General features: G+C 41.7%; 1 protein-coding gene across 1 annotated transcript in view; it reads left to right on the top strand.

The window, feature by feature from the left end:
- The window catches only part of LOC112068062 (ALK tyrosine kinase receptor-like), an 81,662-nt gene that overhangs the window by 6,679 nt on the left and 50,682 nt on the right, over positions 1-24,301 (top strand). The window contains 4 exon segments of the mRNA XM_070438008.1: positions 6,349-6,496; positions 10,025-10,132; positions 21,639-21,777; positions 23,184-23,354. Coding sequence (XP_070294109.1) covers positions 6,349-6,496; positions 10,025-10,132; positions 21,639-21,777; positions 23,184-23,354 — 566 coding nt within the window.

Genomic DNA, 24,301 nt, shown 5'->3' with positions numbered 1-24,301 from the left:
TATGCCATCCCATCTGGTTTGCGCTTAGTGGGACTAGCATTTGTTTTTCTACAGGACAATGACCCAACACACTTCCAGGCTGTGTAAGGGCTCTTTGACCAAGAATGAGAGTGATGGAATGCTGCATCAGATGACCTGGCCTCTACAATCACCCGACCTCAACCCAATTGAGATGGTTTGGGATGAGTTGGATCGCAGAGTGATGGAAAAGCAGCCAGCAAGTGCTCAGCATATGTGGGAACTTCTTCAAGACTTTTGGAAAAGCATTCCAGGTGAAGCTGTTTTTGAGAATGCCAAGAGTGTGCAAAGCTGTCATCAAGGCAAAGGGTGGCTACTTTGAAGAATTTGTTTAACACTTTTTTGGTTACTACATGACTCCATATATGTTATTTCATAGTTTTGATGTCTTCACTATTATTCTACAATGTAGAAAATAGTCAAAATAAAGAAAAACACTTAAATGATTAGGTGTGTCTAAACTTTTGACTGTTACTGTATGTAATGGGATGACATGTAGCCTAGCGGTTAGAGCGTTGGACTAGTAACCGAAAGGTTGCAAGATCGAATCCCCGAGCTGACAACGTAAAAATCTGCCGTTCTGCCCCTGAACAAGGCCATCATTGAAAATACAGTCATTGCCAAAAGTTTTGAGAATGACACAAATATTAATTTCCACAAAGTTTGCTGCTTCAGTGTTTTTAGATATTTTTGTCAGATGTTACTATGGAATACTGAAGTATAATTACAAGCATTTCATAAGTGTCAAAGTATTTTATTGACAATTACATGAAGTTGATRCAAAGAGTCAATATTTGCAGTGTTGACCCTTCTTTTTCAAGACCTCTGCAATCCGCCATGGCATGCTGTCAATTAACTTCTGGGCCACACCATGACTGATGGCAGCCCATTCTTGCATAATCAATGCTTGCAGTTTGTCAGAATTTGTAGGTTTTTGTTTGTCCACCCGCCTCTTGAGGATTGACCACAAGTTCTCAATGGGATTAAGGTCTGAGGAGTTTCCTGGCCATGGACCCAAAATATCGATGTTTTGTTCCCCAAGCCACTTAGTTATCACTTTTGCCTTATGGCAAAGTGCTCCATCATGCTGGAAAACGCATGGTTTGTCACCAAACTGTTCCTGGATTTCGGGACAAGTTGCTCTCGGAGGATGTGTTGGTACCATTCTTTATTCATGACTGTGTTCTTAGGCAAAATTGTGAGTGAGCCCATTCCCTTGGCTGAGAAGCAACCCCACACATGAATGGTCTCAGGATGCTTTACTGTTGGCATGACACAAGACTGATGGTAGCGCTCACCTTGTCTTCTCCGGACAAGCTTTTTTTCCGGATGCCCCAAACAATCGGAAAGGGGATTCATCAGAGAAAATGACTTTACCCCAGTCCTCAGCAGTCCAATCCCTGTACCGTTTACAGAATATCAGTCTGTCCCTGATGTTTCTTCTGGAGAGAAGTGGCTTCTTTGCTGCCTTTCTTGACACCAGGCCATCCTCCAAAAGTCTTTGCCTCACTGTGCATACAGATGCACTCACACCTGCCTGCTGCCATTCCTGAGCAAGCTCTGTACTGGTTGTGCCCCGATCCCACAGCTGAATCACCTTTAGGAGATGGTCCTGGCGCTTGCTGGACTTTCTTGGGTGCCCTGAAGCCTTCTTCACAACAATTGAAACGCTCAACTTGAAGTTCTTGATGATCCGATAAATGGTTGATTTAGGTGCAATCTTACTGGCAGCAATATCCTTGCCTTTCAAGCCCTTTTTGTGCAAAGCAATGATGACGGCACGTGTTTCCTTGCAGGTAACCATGTTTGACAGAGGAAGAACAATGATTCCAAGCACCACCCTCCTTTTGAAGCTTCCAGTCTGTTATTCGAACTCAATCAGCATGACAGAGTGATCTCCAGCCTTGTCCTCATCAACACTCACGCCTGTGCTTCTTAAGGCTAGGAGGCAGTATTTTCACGTCCGGATGAAAAGCGTGYCCAAAGTAAACTGCCTGCTACTCAAGCTAGGATATGCATATTATTAGTAGATTTGGATGGAAAACACTCTGAAGTTTCTAAAACAGTTTGAATGATGTCTGTGAGTATAACAGAACTTATTTGGCAGGCGAAACCCAGAGGACAAACCATCCAGGAAAAAATACATTTGAGGTCACTGTCTATTCAATAAGGTTTCTATGGGGATCTGGATTTCTAAGGCACTTGCTTGCAGTTCCTATCGCGTCCACTAGATGTCAACAGTCTTTAGAAATTTGTTGATGTTTTTCCTTTGAGAAATGAAGAAGTAGGTTAGTTCAGAACGAGGGTTGAGTGAAGTGTACTGTTTGTTAGAGGCGCATGACCTGAAAGCACGCTCCACTTTGTTTTCCTCCGGTATTGAACACAGTTTATCCCGTCTTAAATTGTATTGATTATTTACATTAAAAAATACCAAAAGTTGTATTGGGAAAGTTGTTTGAAATGTTTGGAACAAGTTTACAGGTAACTTACTAGATATTTTGTAGTCATGTTGCGCGAGTTGGAACCGCTGTTTTTCTGGATCAAACGCGCCAAATAAATGGACATTTTGGATATATAACGACGGAATTTATCAAACAAAAGGACCGTTTGTGGTGTTTATGGGACATTTTGGAGTGCCAGCAAAAGAAGATCTTCAAAGGTAAGGCATGAGTTATATCGTTATTTCTGAGTTTTGTGTCGCGCCCGGCGGGTTGAAATATGAATGTCATGTGTTTGTTTAGTGGGGTGCTATCCTCAGATAATCGCATGGTTTGCTTTCGCCGTAAAGCCTTTTTGAAATCTGACGTGTTGGCTGGATTAACAACAAGTGTAGCTTTAATTTGGTGTATTGCATGTGTGATTTCATGAAAGTTTAATATTTATAGTAATTTAATTTGAATTTGGCGCTCTGCCATTTCACCGGATGTTGTCAAATCGATCCCGTTAACAGGATTTGCTCCCTAAGAACTAACGAGAGAATCACTGACATGATGTCAGCTGGTCCTTTTGTGGCAGGGCTGAAATGCAGTGGAAATGTTTTTTGGGGATTCAGTTCATTTGCATGGCAAAGAGGGACTTTGCAATGAATTGCAATTCATCTGATCACTCTTCATAACATTCTGGAGTATATGCAAATTGCCATCATACAAATTGAGGCAGCAGACTTTGTGAAAATTAATATTTGTGTCATTCTCAAAACTTTTGGCCACGACTGTAAGAATTTGTTCTTAACTGACTTGCCTAGTTAAATAAAGGTTAAATAAATAAAAAAATGCGTTGTCATAAATAATGTAATTTTAAAGACTAATAGGCTGGTGGAACCGTTCATAGAGCGTTCCAGGAAAAACCTTCCAAAGATGAAAGGGTTCTCAGTAGAACCCATCATTGAGGGTTCCAGGTAAAACCTTTTAGAGGATCAAATTGTTCTTGGTAGAACCATATACTGTGGTTTCTATGAAGAACCCTACATAAGGGTTCTACTTAGCACCAAAAAAAATTGCCCCTGTGGCAGGTGTACCGAACTCATTCCATGGAGGGCCTAGTGTCTGAGGGTTTTTGTTTTTTTCCTTTAAATTAAGACATAGACAACCAGGTGATGGGAGATCTTTACTAATTACTTACCTTATTTCATCAATCAAGTATAACAGAGGAGCGAAAAGACACTCAGCCCTCTGTGGAATGAGCTTGACACGTGCCCTATGGGGACAAATTGAAAAACCCTATATGGTTCTACTACTTTCTAAGAGTGTTGTGTGAAGACAGCCAATGGTTGTTTTGATATTGTGCTCTGTTTCAGAAGCCTTATAATGCACTATACCACCTGTGTGTAACGCCTTATGCATGTATGTACAGTCATTGTGCATTTGAAATGTTGTTACTATAACAAGCCTTAAAGGTGCAATCAGTAGGAATCTATCCACCATTACCTGGGTGCTAAAATTTATAATTGCCGTTTGTGACAAAACAAGCCATGTTAAGTGTAGAGAATGATTGTACAATCTAAACCGCTATTAAATATATTTTCAATAACCAAAATATTGTATGATCAACTGTTTGAAACTGATGTACAAAATTGAAAGTATTGGTATTTGTATTTATTATGGATCCCCGATCTTCCTGCGGTCTAGCAAAATTAAGGCAGTTTACACAATTTTAAAACATTACAATATATTCACAGATTTCACAACACACTGTGTGCCCTCAGGCCCCTACTCCACCACTAGCACATATCTACAATACTAAATCCATGTGAATATGTAGTGCATATGTTATCGTGTGTGTGTGTGTGTGTGTGTATGCATGTGTCTGTGCCAATGTTTGTGTTGCTTCACAGGTGTTTTTTTATGTTTTTAAATCTAATTTTACTGCTTGCGTTAGTTACTTGATGTGGAATAGAGTTCCATGTAGTCATGGCTCTATGTAGTACTGCATTGCCTCCCATAGACTGTTCTGGACTTGGGGACTGTGAAAAGACCTCTTGTGGCATGTCTTGTGGGGTATGCATGGGTGCCCGAGCTGTGTGCCAGTAGTTTAGACAGACAGCTCGGTGCATTCAACATGTCAATACCTCTCATAAATAAAAGTAGTGATGAAGTCAATCTCTCCTCCACTTTGAACCAGGAGAGATTGACATGCATATTATTAATATTAGCTCTCTGTGTACATCTAAGGTCCAGCCATGCTGCCCTGTTCTGAGCCAATTGCAATTTTCCTAAATCCTTTTTTGTGGCACTTGACCACATTACTTTGTCAAGGTGCGACAAAACTAGGGCCTGTAGGACCTGCCTTGTTGATAGTGATGTTAAGAAGAGCATCGCTTTATTATAAACAGACTTCACCCCATTTTAGCTACTACATTTTAGCTACTACTGCATCAATATGTTTTGACCATGACAGTTTACAATCTAGTGGTACTCCAAGCAGTTTAGTCATCTCAACTTGCTCAATTTCCACATTATATATTTCAAGATTTAGTTGAGTTTTAGGTTTTAGTGAGTGTTTTGTTCCAAATACAATGCTTTTAGTTTTAGAAATATGTAGGGCTAACTTATTCCTTGCCACCCACTCTGAAACTAACTGCAGCTCTGTGTTGAGTGTTGCAGTCATTTCAGTCGCTGTAGTAGCTGACGTGTATCGTGTTGAGTCATCCGCAGACAGAGAAACTCTGGCTTTACTCAAAGTCAGTGGCATGTCATTAGTAAACATTTAAAAAAGCAAGGGGCCTAAACAGCTACCCTGGGGAATTACTGATTCTAACTGGATTATATTTGATAGGCTTCCATTAAAGAACACCCTCTGTGTTCTGTTAGACAAGTAACTCTTTATCCACATTATATCAGGGGGGTGTAAAGCCATAACACATACGTTTTTCCAGCAGCAGACAATGATCAATAATATCAACAGCTGCACTGAAGTCTAAAAAGACAGCCCCCACAATAATTGTATCATCAATTTCTCTCAGCCAATCATCAGTCATTTGTGTAAGTGCTGTGCTTGTTGAGTGTCCTTCCCTATAAGCGTTCTGGAATTCTGTTGTCCATTTGTTTACTGTGAAATAGCATTGTATCTAGGCAAACACAATTTTTTCCAGAAGTTTACKAAGGGTTGGTAACTGGCTGATTGGTCGGCTATTTGAGCCAGTAAGGGGCTCTTTACTATTCTTCGGTAGCGGAACGACTTTAGCTTCCCTCCAGGCCTGAGGGCACACTCTCTCTAGTAGGCTTATATTGAAGATGTGGCAAATAGGAGTGGCAATATGATCTGCTATTATCCTCAGTAATTTTCCATCTAGATTATCAGACCCCGGTGGCTTGTCATTGTTGATAGACAACAATAATTTTTTCACCTCTTCTACACTGACTTTACAGAATTCAAAAGTACAATTCTTGTCTTTCATAATTTGGTCCGATATACTTGGATGTGTAGTGTCAGCGTTTGTTGCTAGCATGTCATCCCTGAGTTTGCTTATCTTGCCAATGAAAAAGTCGTTAAAGTAGTTTGCAATATCAGTGGGCTTTGAATCTGATTCAATGAATGAAGGAGCCGAGTTGGCTTTTTAATATTAAAGACACAAAACTGAAACATAAGGACTGGAAGCATAGAAATAGTGCACATTAAATGGATCTACTGCTTATCAGTTTTGCTTTCAATGAGGATGACAAATATTTAACTCACATAGAATTTGGTCGGGTCGCCCACAAAGCTACATATCAGACCTTTAAGTTAAAGCAAATGTGATAAATGCATTTATAATGCCTTATGCACAGCTGGTTCATACAATGTAGTAATACCAAAGTCATGCCTTTTTGTTTATGTGTATTTCCAAAACAGGATCACAGCTTGTGGGGCGGCTGGCGGTCGCAGTGTATTGGCCATGACCAAGTCACATGGTGTCCAACTCACAGCGGACTTCCTGCTTCAGAAGGGCGAGTTGCTTCATTTCCTGGTGGGACAAAAAGGAGAGGACGCTTGCCCCAATGTGAGTACCAAATTCCCAAAAGCTCAGAATACATGTCAAGGCTCAATACTTTAACAATTATGCCTCATCCCAAATTAACCCCTAGCCCCTGCCTCCTAGGCAGGCACTTGGATCTAAGTGGACTGTGTAGATCTAACCTTTTTATTTAACTATGCAAGTCAGTTACGAACAAATTCTTATTTAGAATGACGGCCTAGACCGGCCCAGACAACGCTGGGCCAATTGTGCGCCGCCTTATGGGACTCCCAATCACGGCCGGATGTGATACAGCCTGGATTCAAACCAGGGACTGTCGTGACACCTCTTGCACTGAGATGGCGTGCTTTAGACCGCTGTGCCACTCGGGAGCCCTATCTAAGATGACTGTATCTAAGAAGGGTCTGATAACCTGGGAAAAAACAAATACACTGAAGATAAACCCAGGTTAAACCAGTGTTCTTAGTCCAGTAATGCTTAATTTTGCTTTCTAATTAACTAGATGGAATTGTTGCTTCATCACTTACACCTATACACAATCCTGTCAGTTATTCACAAGTGCATAAGTAGCCTATTATAGACTACAGCATGGCCTAGCTCGATCCAAACTGGAATGTTGAAGCCTCGGGGATATGGCAAAAGAAGAACATCCTCAAAACTGCTTTGCCATTTCCACTGTAAGCATTGTTGGATTGAATTGACTCTCATTAGGAATGTGAGAAATGGAAAACAATTATTAACGTTTAAACAGCATTCTTATCCGTTTTCTGTTAAAATTATAACACAAATTCATAAACTGCACTGCTTCCAGTAACGGTTTAGGGCTCACAGTGCGTCCCTTTCAGATGGTTAAGCATTGCACCTATTACTACCGTTACTGTACCTCAATTACATCTCGCAAAGTTTGCATTTCCCCACATTTTCCATTTGTCACATCCCTAGTTGAGAGTCTCAATCCAACAGTGGAAATGGCAAGTCGCTTGATTTAACTTCTCAAAGTATTGCCATACAGGACTTCGCTGCTGTCGCTTGCCTTTCTCGACCATTTTCTCAAATGTTGATGATGATGACGTAGTGGTGGACAGTCTACTCCAAAATAATTGATTCCTCGACTCCTTGCACATCGACTCCCGGTGTCGACTCCCATTTCTGAGTGTCAAGATTCAATTCTGCTCCGAATCGACTCCTCAAGTCCTAAAATTCTGTATTTTTGTAAAGGAGACTGATTTAGTTGCAGTACTTTGGAGAACACAAACGCGTATATCTTTCAAAGTGAGGGAGCTTGCGAGGAACGGAGGGAGAGGGAAGTCAGGTCGGCCTCCAGGCAAACAGTCAGAACCTCCAGGCAAACAGTCAGAACCATGCATTAGGCCTATCAAACGGTAATCAAAAGCTGTATCTCACAGCTGTTTGGCTTGCAATGTCTCGCAACTTCAGTGAAGCGGGGCTTGTCATCAATGAATAGGCTAGGATATTCTACACGCAACAGACCGATTACTGAATACACATGCGCATCATTAGTGAAGAGAACCAACAGGCAAGCAGACGAGACAGCGCGCTTGAGAGGGAGGAAGGGGCAGAAAGAACCGTGCGCATATGTCTAAGTAATCTGTATCTTGCGATGTCTTGTCTTGCATGCCTCACAAATTCATCAAAGTATATCTAAAGTTTGACTCTTCCTCACTGGTGTTATTTCAATTACACAACTTTCCCYAGGCCTTTATAGGCAATCGTCTACTTCGACTATAACACAGAAAATAATATTTTGTGATATAGAAAAACATTGTTTTTCGTTGAGGGGTGATTTCTTAACATCAAGAATCCCAATTTTGTTTAAACGTTTACACCCCTACTCTCAGCCCATGATGTTGTTTTTGGCGTCATCCCAGAGTTGTCTCATACGTTGGAGTTCTCAGTCAGGAATCATTTGGAAAATGGATCAAAATATCTTGGAGAAAAAAGTTAGACAATGAAAAGCTGAGAGGTGGCCCAGATGCATTTGGAGTCATTTGAGGTCTATAATTTCTACCAGGTCTATAATCCTGAAGCGAGTAGATGCTCTCAAAGGTGGCTTTTCAAACTGATTAGTTGAGTGCTGGTGTGTTCTATGTTTCTCACAGCCTCCCCTCTGTAGAAGTATTAATATCCTTTTAGGCTTTTACACACCATATTAGACATACACTCATGCACACACACACAAAAGCGACAGCCAGAGGTGGGAGGGTGTGGGTTAGGGCAGGAGGGCGGGGATGTAATTCTGTGTGAAAATGAGCTCTGGCAATCCACGGCCTCCCATGGGGCACTGGCCAAGGTCGGAATCCATTGCCCCCTCTCCTCCTGCAGCTGTCAATCAAACTCCGTAGTGGCCCCTCCGTCTCCAGTTCTGGCAGTAGGAGCCTGAAGTCCAGATTGATGAAAGTGTCGTGGTTGGAAGGAAGAGGACTGACTGTTTGGTTATTATTACCTGTCATCAGCACCGCTGGTCGTTTGGCTCTCGATAAATCTCTCATTTGTTACAATAGCCCAAGGCAGTGATGGGTAGATTGGGTAGAATAACACATTAGGTGTAGTACTCCTATGCTCTTGGACACGTCTTGTTTTGCATGACAATGACTGTAGAATGTGTCAAGACAGCACAAACAGATCTGGGAATAGGCTAGTAAAGGCCCAATCCTACCTACAGATATGAGCTTGGAACTTGACCTTAGCAGATACAGTGGGGCAAAAAAGTATTTAGTCAGCCACCAATTGTGCAAGTTCTCCCACTTAAAAAGATGAGAGAGGCCTGTAATTTTCATCATAGGTACACTTCAACTATGACAGACAAAATGAGAAGAAAAAAATCCAGAAAATCACATTGTAGGATTTTTTATGAATTTATTTGCAAATTATGGTGGAAAATAAGTATTTGGTCACCTACAAACAAGCAAGATTTCTGGCTCTCACAGACCTGTAACTTCTTTAAGAGGCTCCTCTGTCCTCGTTACCTGTATTAATGGCACCTGTTTGAACTTGTTATCAGTATAAAAGACACCTGTCTACAAACTCAAACAGTCACACTCCAAACTCCACTATGGCCAAGAYCAAAGAGCTGTCAAAGGACACCAGAAACAAAATTGTAGACCTGCACCAGGCTGGGAAGACTGAATCTGCAATCGGTAAGCAGCTTGGTTTGAAGAAATCAACTGTGGGGGCCATTGTTAGGGAATGGAAGACATGCAAGACCACAAAATGATCACAAGAACGGTGAGCAAAAATCCCAGAACCACACGGGGGGACCTAGTGAATGACCTGCAGAGAGCTGGGACCAAAGTAACAAAGCCTGCTTAAGCCAGTACATGTCCAGGCCCGTCTGAAGTTTGCTAGAGAGCATTTGGATGATCCAGAACTTGCACAATTGGTGGCTGACTAAATACTTTTTTGCCCCACTGTATCTTCCATTGATATCAATGCATGATTTGTGAGGAAGTCTGGATTATAGTGTCTCAAATGTGTTGTTTTCCCCTGAATAAAGAAACTCAGGTATCACTCTCTCTCCCTTCTCATTGGTAGACCAACGGGACACTGAACAAGATCTGTTTAGAGCAGACGCCATTGGACAAGAAGACACAGGTCAAAGGGGGCGGAGGAGGAGGAGGAGGAGCCACCTATGTGTTCAAGGTAAGGCGAAAAGGCTGCGTCGCAAAGCTTTCCATGTTTTCTTGCCCTCCTTTGATCACTGATAGTTGAAAAGATTGGGTATGCCTCCTCCATGTTCCTTTCAACTGTCAGATGTGAAGGATGGAAATAATGGAAATAGAAGAGTCTGGTAAGGATTAGGGCTGTTGCGGTGACTGCATTACCGCCATTCTGGCAGTCCTGAGTCATGACCGCAGTCAAATTCCACGTCACTGTTGAGTCACAGTAATCTCCTCCTATGGACTCAGTACATGAATGGCGCTGATGCGTTGGTAGTGCCCAACTCACTAACGACCGCTAATGGTCTGGTACTCAGCTCTCTATTGTCCCTCTAATCACTCTGACATCAATGCAAATGAAATCGAAAATCACATCAAACATTTATCCTCAAAACAGTAGGACTATCATGCTTTTAAAACTCACCATTACAGGCTGACCAAACCGGATGCGCGCGTGTGCCATCACGTGCATGTTGATTTTGTACCCCCATACCAGACACGATCAGGACACACAGGTTGAAATATCAAAACAAACTCTGCACCAATTATATTAATTTGGGGACAGGTCGAAAAGCATTAACTTCTTACGGTTGAAATCTCGCTAACGGGATCGATATGACAACTGCCAGTGGAAGTGCAGTGGAAGTGCAGGGCGCCAAATTCAAACAACAGAAATCTCCGAAAAATTCCTAAAACATACAAGTATTTTGCACCATTTTAAAGATAAACTTGTTGTTAATCCCACCACAGTGTCCGATTTCAAAAAGGCTTTACGACGAAAGCACACCAAACAATTATGTTTGTCACAAAAAGCAGAAATAGAGATAAAATGAATCACTAACCTTTGATGATCTTCATCAGATGACACTCATAGGACTTCATGTTACACAATACATGTATGTTTTGTTTCGATAAAGTTCATATTTATATCCAAAAATCTCAGTTTACATTGGCGCGTTATGGTCAGTAATGTTTTGCTTCCAAAACATCCGGTGATTTTGCAGAGAGCCACATCAATTTACAGAAATACTCCTCATAAATGTTGATGAAAATACAAGTGTTATACATGGAATTATAGATCCACTTCTCCTTAATGCAACCGCTGTGTCAGATTTCAAAAAAACGTTACGCAAAAAGCACACCATGCAATAATCTGAGTACGGCGCTCAGGCACCAAAACAAGCCATACATGTACCCGCCATGTTGTGGAGTCAAAAGAAGTCAGAAATAGCATTATAAATATTCACTTACCTTTGATGATCTTCATCAGAATGCACTCCCAGGAATCCCAGTTCCACAATAAATGTTTGTTTTGTTCGATAAAGTCCATAATTTATGTCCAAAACCTCCTTTTTGTTCGCGCGTCCAGACTAGGTCCAGACGAAAAGTCAAAAAGTTTCGTTACAGTTCGTAGAAACATGTCAAACGATGTATAGAATCAATCTTTAGGATGTTTTTAACATAAATCTTCAATAATGTTTCAACCGGAGAATTCCTTTGTCTTTAGAAATGCAATGGAACGCAGCTAACTCTCACGGGAGTGCGTGAGACTGAGCTCATGGCACTCTGCCAGACCTCTGGTTGAAACAGCTCTCATTCTCTCCTCCCTCACAGTAGAAGACTCAAACAAGGTTCTAAAGACTGTTGACATCTAGTGGAAGCCTTAGGAAGTGCAATCGGACCAAATGTCCACTGTATCTTGGATAGGCTAAGAGTTGGAAAAACTGCAAACCTCAGATTTCCCACCTCCTGGTTGGATTGTTTCTCAGTTTTTTGCCTGTCATATGAGTTCTGTTAAACTCACAGACATCATTCAAACAGTTTTAGAAACTTCAGAGTGTTTTCTGTCCAAATCTACTAATAATATGCATATCAGCTTCTGGGCCTGAGTAGCAGTCAGTTTACTCTGGGCACCTTATTCATCCAAGCTACTCAATACTGCCCCCCAGCCATAAGAAGTTAAACATGTATGGCAATTTAGAAACACTGGGTGTTTCAGTAAGCAACATAATTTTTTTTTGCCTACTTTATTCCAATATTTCTGTCCTTCAGTGATATTTATTTCCATAGTAATTCGTTATGGATCCATCCAGATGTGGTTAGAAAACAGTGCATCTGGTGGGCTATGCAAAGAGATGGGTGATGTGACATGCCTCGCAAACACCCATGAATACATTTAAAGTCCCTAAACTCGGCAAGAGTCTATTGTCCTGCTGATAGCCCATCAAGGTTGGACGGCTTCTTTTTGATTCCAATTTATTGGAAAGGCTGCTAAACCATTTACACCTGGCCCACAGAGTTGTTGCGTACTTACACTACAGAGCACTTTTACTCCGTTCTCCGCAAGACTCTCTACCAATGCCACCAGGTTATTCTTTATATTCTTAATAAATAAAACACCTACATTAAATAGCTCAGGTCTTCAAAATATGTGAAACCTTTTTTTATATATATCTGTGCTTAGTAGCAGAGGCTTCATGGTTTCACCATCAACTTGTTAATTTAGCAGACATCACTTGCATATATACAGTCAACACATATTTTAAGAATGGAATGAAATATAACAGACCATTTTAGTTTCTCTTAGAATAAAAACCCTACAGTGTAACAAAAGTTTTATTAAGTAATAAGCTTTAATAATTATTACACTACTGTTCTAAATTCAATCACTCTTCTTCATCATCATCATTCAGTTGATTCAACTTCAATTGTAATACATTTTGTCACTCCTATTCAACAACTCCAAATCGCTTTTGCATTTGCTCCAAAGGGATAACTTGAAATAACATTATATACAGTAGGTTAATTAAATAATCGAAAATAAAAAATATATAATTCATTAGTCTAGTGGATATAAGTATTTTAGGTACAGTGCCTTGCAAAAGTATTCATCCCCCTTTGGTATTTTTCCATTTTTTTTGCATTAAAACCTGTAATTTAAATTGGTTTTAATTTGGATTTCATGTAAAGGACATACACAAAATAGTCAAAATTGGTTAAGTGAAATGTAAAAAATAACTTGTTTCCAAAAATTCGAAAAAATTAAAAACGGAAAAGTGGTGCGTGCATATGTATTCACCCCCTTTGCTATGAAGCTCCTAAATAAGATCTTGTGCAACCAATTACCTCCAGAAGTCACAAAATTAGTTTGATTGCACACAGGTGGACTTTATTTAAGTGTCACATGATCTTTCACATGATCTCAGTATATGTAGCCCCATAGTCTGCAAAACCACTAAGCAGGGGGCACTACCAAGCAAATGGCACCATGAAGACCAAGGACCTCTCCAAAAAGGTCAGTGACAAAGTTGTGGAGAATTACAGATCAAGGTTGGGTTGTAAAAAAATATCTGAAACTTTGAACATCCCACGGAGCACCGTTAAATCCATTATAAAAAAATTGAAAGAATATGACACAACAACAAACCTGCCAAGAGAGGGCCGCCCACCAAAATTCAAGGACCAGGCAAGGAGGGCATTAATCAGAGAGGCAACAAAGAGACCAAAGATAACCCTGAAGGAGCTGCAAAGCTCCACAGCGGAGATTGGAGTATTTGTCGATAGGACCACTTGATCCGTGCACTCCACAGAGCTGGGCTTTACGGAAGAGTCCCCAGAAAAAAACTATTTTTTTTAAAGAAAAAAATAAGCAAACACGTTTGGTGTTCGCCAAAAGGAATGTGGGAGACTCCCCAAACATATGGAAGAAGGTACTCTGGTCAGATGAGACTCAAATTTAGCTTTTTGGCCATCAAGGAAAACACTATGTCTGGGTCAAACCCGACACCTCTCATCACCCCGAGAACACCACCCCCACATGGTGGTGGCAGCATCATGCTGTGGGGATGTTTTTCATCGGCAGGGAATGGGAAACTGGTCAGAATTGAAGAAAYGATGAATGGCGCTAAATACAGGGAAATTCTTGAGGGAAACCTGTTTGTCTTCCAGAGATCTGGGACTGAGGTTCACTTTTCAGCAGGACAATGACCCTAAGCATACTGCTAAAGCAACACTCAAGTGGTTTAAGGGGAAACATTTAAATGTCTTGGAATGGCCTAGTCAAAGGCCAGACTTCAATCCAATTGAGAATCTGGGGTATGACGTAAAGATTGCTGTTCACCAGCAGAACCCATCCAACTTGAAGGAGCTGGAGCAGTTTTGCCTTGAAGAATGGGCAAAAATCCCAGTGGCTTGATGTGCCAAGCTTATAGAGACATACCCCAAGAGACTTGCATCTGTAATTGCTGTAAAAAGTGGCTCTACAAAGTTTTGACTTTGGGGGGATGAATAGTTATGCACGCTCATGTTTTCAGTTTTTTTATCTTATTTCTTGTTTGTTTCACAATAAAAAATATTTTTCCTCTTCAAAGTGGTAGGCATGTTGTGTAAATCAAATGATACAAACTCCCCCAAAAATCTATTTTAATTCCAGGTTGTAAGGCAACAAAATAGGAAAAATGCCAAGGGAGGTGAATACTTTCGCAAGCCACTGTATATCATGTCAAATGGGCCTCATGTAAAATCATTGTCAAAAGCGCAAGAGATACYGTTGCATGACTAACAGGTGCTGTTAGATTACAATATAATCTATCTGCCAGTTTGGAACACTGTAAACAATACTAAATAAAGGATAAGTAATACCAGAGAGTCTGTTATAACGAAAACAAGTGTAAAGCCTTTAATACAGCATAGCAAAGTTTAAAAACAGCCAGATTTGTGAAATTGCTTTATCCAACCTTTTGCGGTTGCGTGAGGCATGGTGATCACAGAATCAGTAGGATATGAAACAAATACTCCAATAGGCAACAGCATTACAATATGTTATAATGGACTATAAAACATTTAAATATTTGTGGGGTTGATGCATTTTTCGTTAGGGCAAATATGGTCTGTGATAGAGTTAGAAGTGTAAAACTTCAGAGTGCTTAATTAAGCATCGAATACATTGCAAGTTTGCTTTTTTTGGCCATTAGGCTACACGTTACAATAGGATTCATCTCTGACGTACCGCAGCATCAGTAGTCTCAACTGTTGCACAAATTGGGGGATTTCTCACACATAGTCAAGCTTTTAGACTATACTTTTGTAAATTAATTGAGGTGTGAATGTTTGTCAGTCTCTTTCCTATCGCAATAGAGTCCTGCATCAGGCCAAAACAAATCAGCAGGCGGGTGGCCCCGGAGTTGAGAGAGAACTTGGGTAAATACAATTGGCTCAATTACACTTGACATGTGGACTGCCGATTTTCAAAAAATAGAATACTTGTGCCTTACAGTCCATTACATAAACGAAGACTGAATGTTGTCCACCACGGAATGGGACAGCGCATCACAAAACTACAGATAACATAAGGCCAGATATTATGAAAGAATACTTGTGGATCTTGTTGATTTCCTCTATCGCTTCAAGAGGCCTACTGTCCACCTAGTAATTGTGTGGTCCCAAAGGATATAGTGTCACCTTCAGATGGATGTGTGGTTTCAGAGAGAAGCCAGCTGTGAGCCTGCGACTACACACGGTGGATAAAGCGTCCCCTTCAGATGGATGTGTGGTTTCAGAGAGAAGCCAGCTGTGAGCCTGCGACTACACACGGTGATAAGCGTCCCTCAGATGATGTGTGGTTTCAGAGAGAAGCCAGCTGTGAGCCTGCGACCAGACACGGTGGATACAGCGTCACATCAGATGGATGTGTGGTTTCAGAGAGAAGCCAGCTGTGAGCCTGCGACCAGACACGGTGGATGTGTGGTTTCAGAGAGAAGCCAGCTGTGAGCCTGCGACCAAACACGGTGGATGACATCCTTTTCCTGCACAGCAATTTGAAGAAATCCAGTGATGACTGTTTAAGTTATTATTTTGGTATATTCATTTGTTTTCTAATATTAGAAGGCTCTTTAAAGCGCTTTTGAGTTGTCAATGTACCGCATTGCATTGTGAAGGGGAAAAAATCAGTTCTTTATTCATGGCATGGTTTATTTTTAGCCAAATCAAAATCAAATCATTTTTTATTTGCCACATACACATGTTTAGCAGATGTTATTTCGCGTGTAGCAAAACACTTGTGTTTCTAGCTCCAACAGTGCAGTAATATCTAACAATACACACAAACTAAAAGTAAAACAATTGAATTAAGGAATATACAATTGTATAAATATTAGGATGAGCAATGTCAGAGTGACAGACTAAAATACAGTAGAATATAATACAGTATATACATATGAGATGAGTAAAGCAAAAATATGTGAAAATTATTAAGTGACTAGTGTTCCATTATTAGAGTGAACAGTGATTTCAAGTCTACGTATATGGGGCAGCAGCCTCTAAGGTGCAGAGTTACACAACCAGGTGGAAGCCGTCTAGTGGTGGCTATTTAACAGTCTGATGGCCTTGAGATAGAAGCTGTTTTTCAGTCTCTCGGTCCCAGCTTTGATGCACCTGTACTGACCTCACCTTCTGGATGATAGCAGGGTGAACAGGCCGTGGCTCAGGTGGTTGATGTCCTTGATGATCTTTTTGGCCTTCCTGTGACATCAAGTGCTGTAGGTGTACTGGAGGGCAGGTAGTTTTCCCCCGGTGATGCGTTGGGCAGACCGCACCACCCTCTGGAGAGCCCTGCGATTGCAGGGGGTGCAGTTGCCGTGAAGTCCACGATCAGCTCCATTGTTTTGTCGACATTGATAGAGGTTATTTCCCCTGCACCACATTCCCAGGGCCCTCACCTCCTCTCTGTAAACTGTCTTGTCATTGTTGGTAATCAGGCCTACTACTGTTGTGACGTCTGCGAACTTGATGATTGAGTTGGAGGCGTGCGTGGTCACACAGTCATGGGTGAACAGGGAGTACAGGAGGGGGCAGTGAAGTGGAGGTGTTGTTTCCTACCTTCACCAGCTGGGGGAGGCCGGTCAGGAAGTCCAGGTCCCAGTTGCACAGGGCGGGGTTCAGACCCATGGCCCGAGCTTAATGATGAGCTTGGAAGGTACTATGGTGTTGAATGCTGAGCTATAGTCAATGAACAGCATTCTTACATAGGTATTCCTCTTGTCAGTGTCTGTAGTAAGTCCGCCAGATCAGAGGCAGAAGAGATGAGCAGGGATGTTCTCTTGATAAGTACGTGAATTGGACCCTTTTCCTTTCAGTCAAAGCATTCAAAATGTAATGAGTACTTTTGGGTGTCAGGGAAAACTTATGGAGTAAAAAAGTACATTATTTACTTTAGGAATGTAGTGAAGTAAAAGTAAAAATGTTCCAAAAGAAAAATAGTTAAGAAAAGTACAGATACCCCATAAAACGACTTAACWAAAAATACCTCAATGTACTACTTAAGTACTTTACATCACTGCCTCTTGTCCAGATGGGATAGGGCAGTGTGATGGCGATTGCATCGTCTGTGGATCTATTGGGCTGGTAAACAAATTGAAGTGGGTCTAGGGTGTCAGGTATGGTGATATGATCCTTAGCTAGCCTCTAATATCACTTCATGATCACAGAAGTGAGCGCTACGGGGCGATAGTGGTTTAGTTCAGTTACCTTTGCTTTCTTGGGTACAGGAACAGTGGTGGACATCTTGAAGCAAGTGGAGAGCAGCAGACTAGGATAGGAAGAGATTGAATATGTCCGTAAACACTCCAGCCAGCTGGTCTGCGCATGCTCTGAGGACGCGGCTAAGGATGCCGTCTTGGCCCGCAGCCTTGCGAGGGTTAACACGCTTAAATGTCTTACTCACATCGGCCACGGAGAAGGAGAGCCCACAGTTGTTGGTAGCGGGCCGCGTTGGTGGCACTGTGTTATCCTCAAAGCGGGCGAAGAAGGTTTTTAGCTTGTCCAGAAGCAAGACRTTGGTATCCACGATGTGGCTGGTTTTCCCTTTGTAGTCTGTGATTGTCTGTAGACCCTGCCACATACGTCTCATGTCTGAGCCGTTGAATTGCGACTCCACTTTGTCGCTATACCGATGTTTTGCCTGTTTGATTGCCTTATGGATGGAATAACTACACTGTTTGTATTTGGCCATAATCCCAGCCACCTTGCCATGGTTAAATGCAGTGGGTCGCACTTTCAGTTTTGCGCGAATGCTGACATCTATCCACGGTTTCTGGATAGGGTAGGTTTTAATAGTCACAGTGGGTACAACATCTCCTATACACTTCTTGATAAACTGAGTCACCGCATCTGTGTATTCGTCAATGTTATTCTCAGAGGCTACTTGGAACATATCCCAGTCCGCGTGATCAAAATAATCTTCATGCGTAGATTCCGATTGGTCAGACCAGCGTTGAATAGTCCTTAGCACGGGTACTTCCTGATTATGTTTCTGCCTATAGGAAGGGAGGAGAAAAATAGAGTCATGATCAGATTTGCCTAAGGGAGGGTGGGGGAGGGCGTTGTAGGCATCCCGGAAGTTGGAGTAGCAGTGGTCAAGGGTTTTAGCAGCTCGAGTACTACAGTCAATGTGTTGATATAACTTCGGTAGCGTTTTACTCAAATTTGCTTTGTTAAAATCCCCAACTACAATAAATGCGGCCTCAGGATATGTGTTTTTCAGTTTGCATAAAGTCCAGGGAAGTTCTTTGAGCCATTGTGGTATCGGCTTGAGGGGGAATATACACGGCTGTAACTATAACCTAAAAATTACCTTGGGAGGTAATACGGTCAGCATTTGATTGTGAGGTATTGTAGGTCGGGGGAACAAAAATACTTGAGTTTCTGTATGTTATCACAAGCACACCATGAGTAGTTAATCATGAAACATACACCCCCGCCTTTCTTCTTACCAGAGAGTCCTTATTCCTGTCTGCGCAATATACTAAGAACCCAGCTGGCTGTATGGACAAAGATAGTATATCCCGCGGGAGCCATGTTTCCGTGAAACAGAGTATATGTTACAATCCCTGATATCTCTCTGGAAGGAGATTCTCTCCCTGAGCTGGTCTACTTTATTATCCAGAGACTGAACATTAGCGAGTAATATACTCTGAAGCAGTGGATGGTGTGCGCGCCTCCTGAGTTGGACGAGAAGTCCACTCCGAATACCTCCTCTCTGCCGGAGGTGTTTTGGATCAGCCTCTGGAATCAATTCAATTGCATTGGGGTGTACGAACAAAGGATCAAATTCGGGAAAGTCGTATTCCAGGTCGTAATGCTGGTATCCCAAAAACATTTCTGTCTGTATGTAATAACACAAAACATTTCCTGGGCTAATAATGTAAGAAATAATACACAAAAAAAACAAATACTGCAAAGTTGCTTAGGAGCAAGAAGCAGAGCTGCCCTTTGTCGGCACCATTTTGCAGACACATTAATTAATGCAGGAAAAGAGGAATAATAGCCTACTGACTGTCGTCATAAAAACAATTAGACAAAAAAAAAGTATATTATTTTGTTGGGTAACGGATCGGCTCTTGTAATTCATTAAGAGGTGTTTTTTATCTTCAATAAAATCATTTATTCAGATGGTTAAACCCATAGGTCTTTGGCCTGCAGTAAATTCAATTAGATTACCAGGTTCATTTTTCATTAGGTTATAATAATCCATGCCTTCTGGGAATGTTATAAAGTCCAAAAGTTATGGGTGGAGTTAGAAATTTGGCTGTCAGAAGTATCACAATGGAAATTAACTTTTTATCCGTCTGTTTGTAACGGTTTTCTTCCTGGGATGAAGGAGAGGACCAAAACGCAGCGCGGCTAGTGTTCAACATGATTTAATAAAGAATATAATAGAACACTACAAACAACAAAACAAGAAATGTGAAAACCGAAACAGTCCTATCTGGTGCAGAACACAAAGACAGAAGACAACCACCCACAACCCCAACACAAAACAAGCCAAATATAGCTTTATGCTGCAAAATATCCTACTAAATAGGCCAAGACTAAACAAATATATTAGATTGCCTAAATAAACTAGTACATTTCTTCAATAAATTTAAGTAGCTCAGGTCTTGAAAATATGGGCAACACCCCCCCCTATTCTCGCTGCACTCTTTCATTCAGTTACTTCTTCACATCAGCAAAGAAGGACTTTCAGAAACTCACTTTATATAGAGAGGCTATCATTCTTTCACACTGTGGTAAATAAAATGTGTTATTTAGAATTATTTATTTCTGTTTTTAGAGGAAGAGAAACAAAAAGCCCACCGTGCCTATTTTTCGAAAATAATCCTTCCACATGTCAAGTGTAATTGTATTTACCCAAGTTCTCTCTCAACTCCACGACCACACGGCAGTAACATTTTTTGGGGCCTGATGCAGGAATCTAGTGCCAGAGAAGAGAGACTCTCGGACTGAAACATTCACACCTCCATTAATTTACGAAAAGATAGTCAATTTGTGCCACAGTTTACACTACCGATAGATCAGCATTCTAACTCCCCCTTGTGATAGTGTGGTGCCATGTCAGAATTACACAATCTACCACAGGCGGTCATGGCATGTGCTCGAAATGTTTAATTGAGGAACCACTGTATATCTGAGTGATTTTAGAAAGATCAGGACACGTATTTATTTTATGTTATTGTTTACATGTATTTAACACCTTATTTTTGCCATAAAAAAGTCTCCATTTATACTTCCATTCATTTTTTAACTGGTACTGAGGAACCTTCAGATGAGTCTTGTGAGTGTGTCCTAGAGCAAAACAACCGATGTGTAAGTGTTTGTGAGAGTCTCACCTTTGCACAGAGGGGTCATATCAGTGGGTATCCCAAACGGTTCGACAACTACAGACAGAAGTTGGCAAATCGGATGTACTGACTTCAGACGAGTCTCCTGGCACTTGTGGAAGTCGTAGAGGAAAACATAGCTCATATGCGCACTCGATCAGGAATGGGAAGAATATCCTTTCAATTTCATTCAGCTAAATTCAATTATATTTTTCTTACTATGAAGTCATATGATGTAAAAAAGAATGGCACATAATGTACGTATAAGCATATCTTGTCTGCTAAATGAACTACTCTCCAGCCTAGGCTGCCATTGACATTGCACCTAGCCAGATAACAAAATAGGCCCGACTCAGAATATGCTATTCTGTTCTTCTTAAATACAATTTCTTCATATCATGTTTCTTTAGACCGGCCTAAAATAAACAATGGATTTATTGTGATGGTGTAGGCTATATTAAATGGATTTATTAGACTTTTTTTTAAATGCAGATGTTCTAAATGCACGCATCATGCGTGGAGGCCTGGAGGTGCTAAATGTGTTTATGTTAAGTAACGGTTAATTACCCTAAGACCTGCAGGCATTTGTATAACAGTTGGCGTCTGACAAAATTTCATGACAGACACAGTCCTAGTAAGATAAGGAAGTTAGGAAAGGAAATGAAAGGGGTTATATTAGATCATTTAGAATATATGTTGTTGTGTCTTTCCTCAATTGAGCACCTGTGCCTTTTTTATTGAAGCTGGGCTGAAGCGGGTCTGGGCACACCCACATCAAATGTATAATATATGTTAGAGACTGGTGTCACACGGACTAATTTGCCATGGTAACAGGTGGAGAGGGGTGTCCACATGCCCCTGATCATCGCAGGTGGAGGTGGGGGACGTGGGTACAGCAGCCAATCGGACAGCCAGGATGAGTTAATGGACGACCACGATGTACCAGGGCGTAACGGGAAGTCTGGAGCGGCAGGTGAAACTTCCAACAACACTGTGTGTTTTGTGTTGTGAAGGACTGCTTGACAGTGTGTGTGTGCCTGCCTGTGTGCGCCTGTGTTTGTGTGTGTGTCAGCCTGTGTGCGCCTGTGTATGTGGGTGTCTGTTTGCGCGTTCTGGGTGTTTGTGTGGGCATCTGCCTCAGTGTGTGCCCCCAATCCATTCTGGCACCCTGTGTCCCGCTCCCTTGGTGCCGTTTGAGTTCAATACAACTACAGCTTTTAAAGGCTTGCTCCCTAACTGAGTTCTATTAACAACTCAATAGAATTATTTACCACTTTCATCTCCCACCCAGTGTTTTCAGTGTCTTGTGCTCCATTATGTGTTTCCGGTACATTTTCTGTGTGGCCTGTTTGTACTTACAGCTAGAGTATGCTTTAGTGGGGATAGGCAATTTTTGTTTACAGTATTGTATAAAGTTGGTTTGTTTGAGTTTTTTTATACATTTTATATGTGAGAAATTGACTGTAGAACGTTGCATTGGAGACTATGCACTCCTGTTTTGTGGCAAAAGAAAATGTGAGTATCATAGGAGCGCTACCTCTGTTCATAGTAATATTTATATTTCTTACTCGTAAAATGAGACCGGACAAGATGACAAGTTTGCGTGCCTATTAACGTCACAATTTGTCTCTCTCCTTTTCCACCTGGGGTGCAAACACAACGCCTCTACATTACTGTTATTTTTTACAGTCATATTAGGCTGTTCAGTAGGCCTTTGGCTTACTGTGAGTGTAGCCCGGTGAGCGCAAATAAAACATTTGCTCTGTCTGGTCTGTTTACTGTTTGTTGCTGGCGTAGGATTATCTTTTTATTTTAGGTTTTGGATGTACTTGTTTGTCACATTTGACTGGTGGGAGAGAAGAGGAGAAAATAGGGCAAGACGCGAGCCGGGAGAGTTTGTGCAGGATTAATTGTGGGTGTCTTCCTGCTAACTAGAGCCGGAGCCTGGTTTTGACAGGAGAGGTGGAGGCCCCTACTACAAACTACTGCCAAGTCTCTATCAGATACAGAGGTGTTACTGTCTTTCTGGCTCAGCGCTGGAAGCATTCCTGATTCTATTTCAGACATTGACCTGAGTGTGAATGGGTGGATGCTAGGGAGTTTCAATCAAATGAATCATAATATTATCATCTCCCATCCTATAAGAACGACCTTTATCTACATGTTGGTGCCCCATGTGAGGATGATCCTCCACATTATGGTGCCCATGTGAGGATTTGCTTGCAACTTTTAAGGACTGTGACTGTCCAGAAATCAATCAATCGATCGAGTGTTCATTGATTGATTGGCAATCCAGAAGGTGTCTGTAAATGTGTGTACATTCTTTAATCCGGTGTATAACTGTCTTAGTGGTTGTCCTTTGCATCTTTGTGTGTGTAGGTGGAGGCGGAGGTTGGAATGACAGTAACCCTGGGTCTCAGGGTGGGAGACCCCTAATACTTGGAGGCCAGGGGGGGATACCCTGCCAGAAGTCGGGCTGGAAGACCGTAGGGGGCTTCGGGGGAGGGGGAGGCCCCTGTACATCCGGTGGTGGAGGTGGGGGGTATAGAGGTAAAAAAATATATACAATAAATATACAGTATATAGTAACATGAATATACAGCCCGGTTCGATCCCGGCGCACAATTGGCCCAGCGTCGTCCGGTTTAGGGGAGGGTTTGGCCGGGGTAGACCGTCATTGTAAATAAGAATTTGCTCTTAACTGACTTGCCTAGTTAAATAAAATAAAACATTTATATAAAGCAGTGCATTCGGAAAGTATTCAGACCCCTTGACTTTTTCCACATTTTGGTACATTGCAGCCTTATTCTAAAATGGATAAAATATTTTCCCCCCCCTCATCAATCAACACACGATACCCCAGTTTCTCCCATTCTTCTCTGCAGATCCTATCAAGCTCTATTTGGTTGGATGGGGAGTGTTGCTGCACAGCTATATTCAGGTCTCTCCAGAAATGTCTCTGGCTGGGCCACAATGGCTCTGGCTGGGCCACTCAAGGACATTCAGAGACTTGTCCCAAAGCCACTCCTGCGTTGTCTTGGCTGTGTGCTTAGGGTCGTTGTCCTGTTGGAAGTTGAACCTTATCCCCAGTCTGAGGTCCTGAGTGCTCTGGAGCAGATTTAATCAAATATCTCTCTGTACTTTACTCCATTCGTCTTTCCCTCGATCCTGACTAGTCTCCCAGTCCCTGCCAGTCAAAAACAGCATGATTCTGCCACCACCATGCTTCACCGTAGGGATGGTGCCAGGTTTCTTTCAGATGTGATGCTTGGCATTCAGGCCAAAGAGTTCAATCTTGGCCTTATCAGATCAGAGAATCTTGTTTCTCATGGTCTGAGTCCTTTAGGTGCCTTTTGGCAAACTCCAAGCGGGCTGTCATGTGCCTTTTACTGAGGAGTTACATCTGTCTGGCCACTCTACCATAAAGGTCTGATTGGTGGAGTGCTGCAGAGATGGTTGTCCTTCTGGAAGGTTCTCCCATCTCCACAAAGGAACTC

This window comes from Salvelinus sp. IW2-2015, unplaced genomic scaffold (genome assembly GCF_002910315.2).
Source record: "Salvelinus sp. IW2-2015 unplaced genomic scaffold, ASM291031v2 Un_scaffold83, whole genome shotgun sequence".
NCBI classification, from domain to species: domain Eukaryota; kingdom Metazoa; phylum Chordata; class Actinopteri; order Salmoniformes; family Salmonidae; genus Salvelinus; species Salvelinus sp. IW2-2015.
This window is presented reverse-complemented; position numbering and strand designations above follow the sequence as displayed.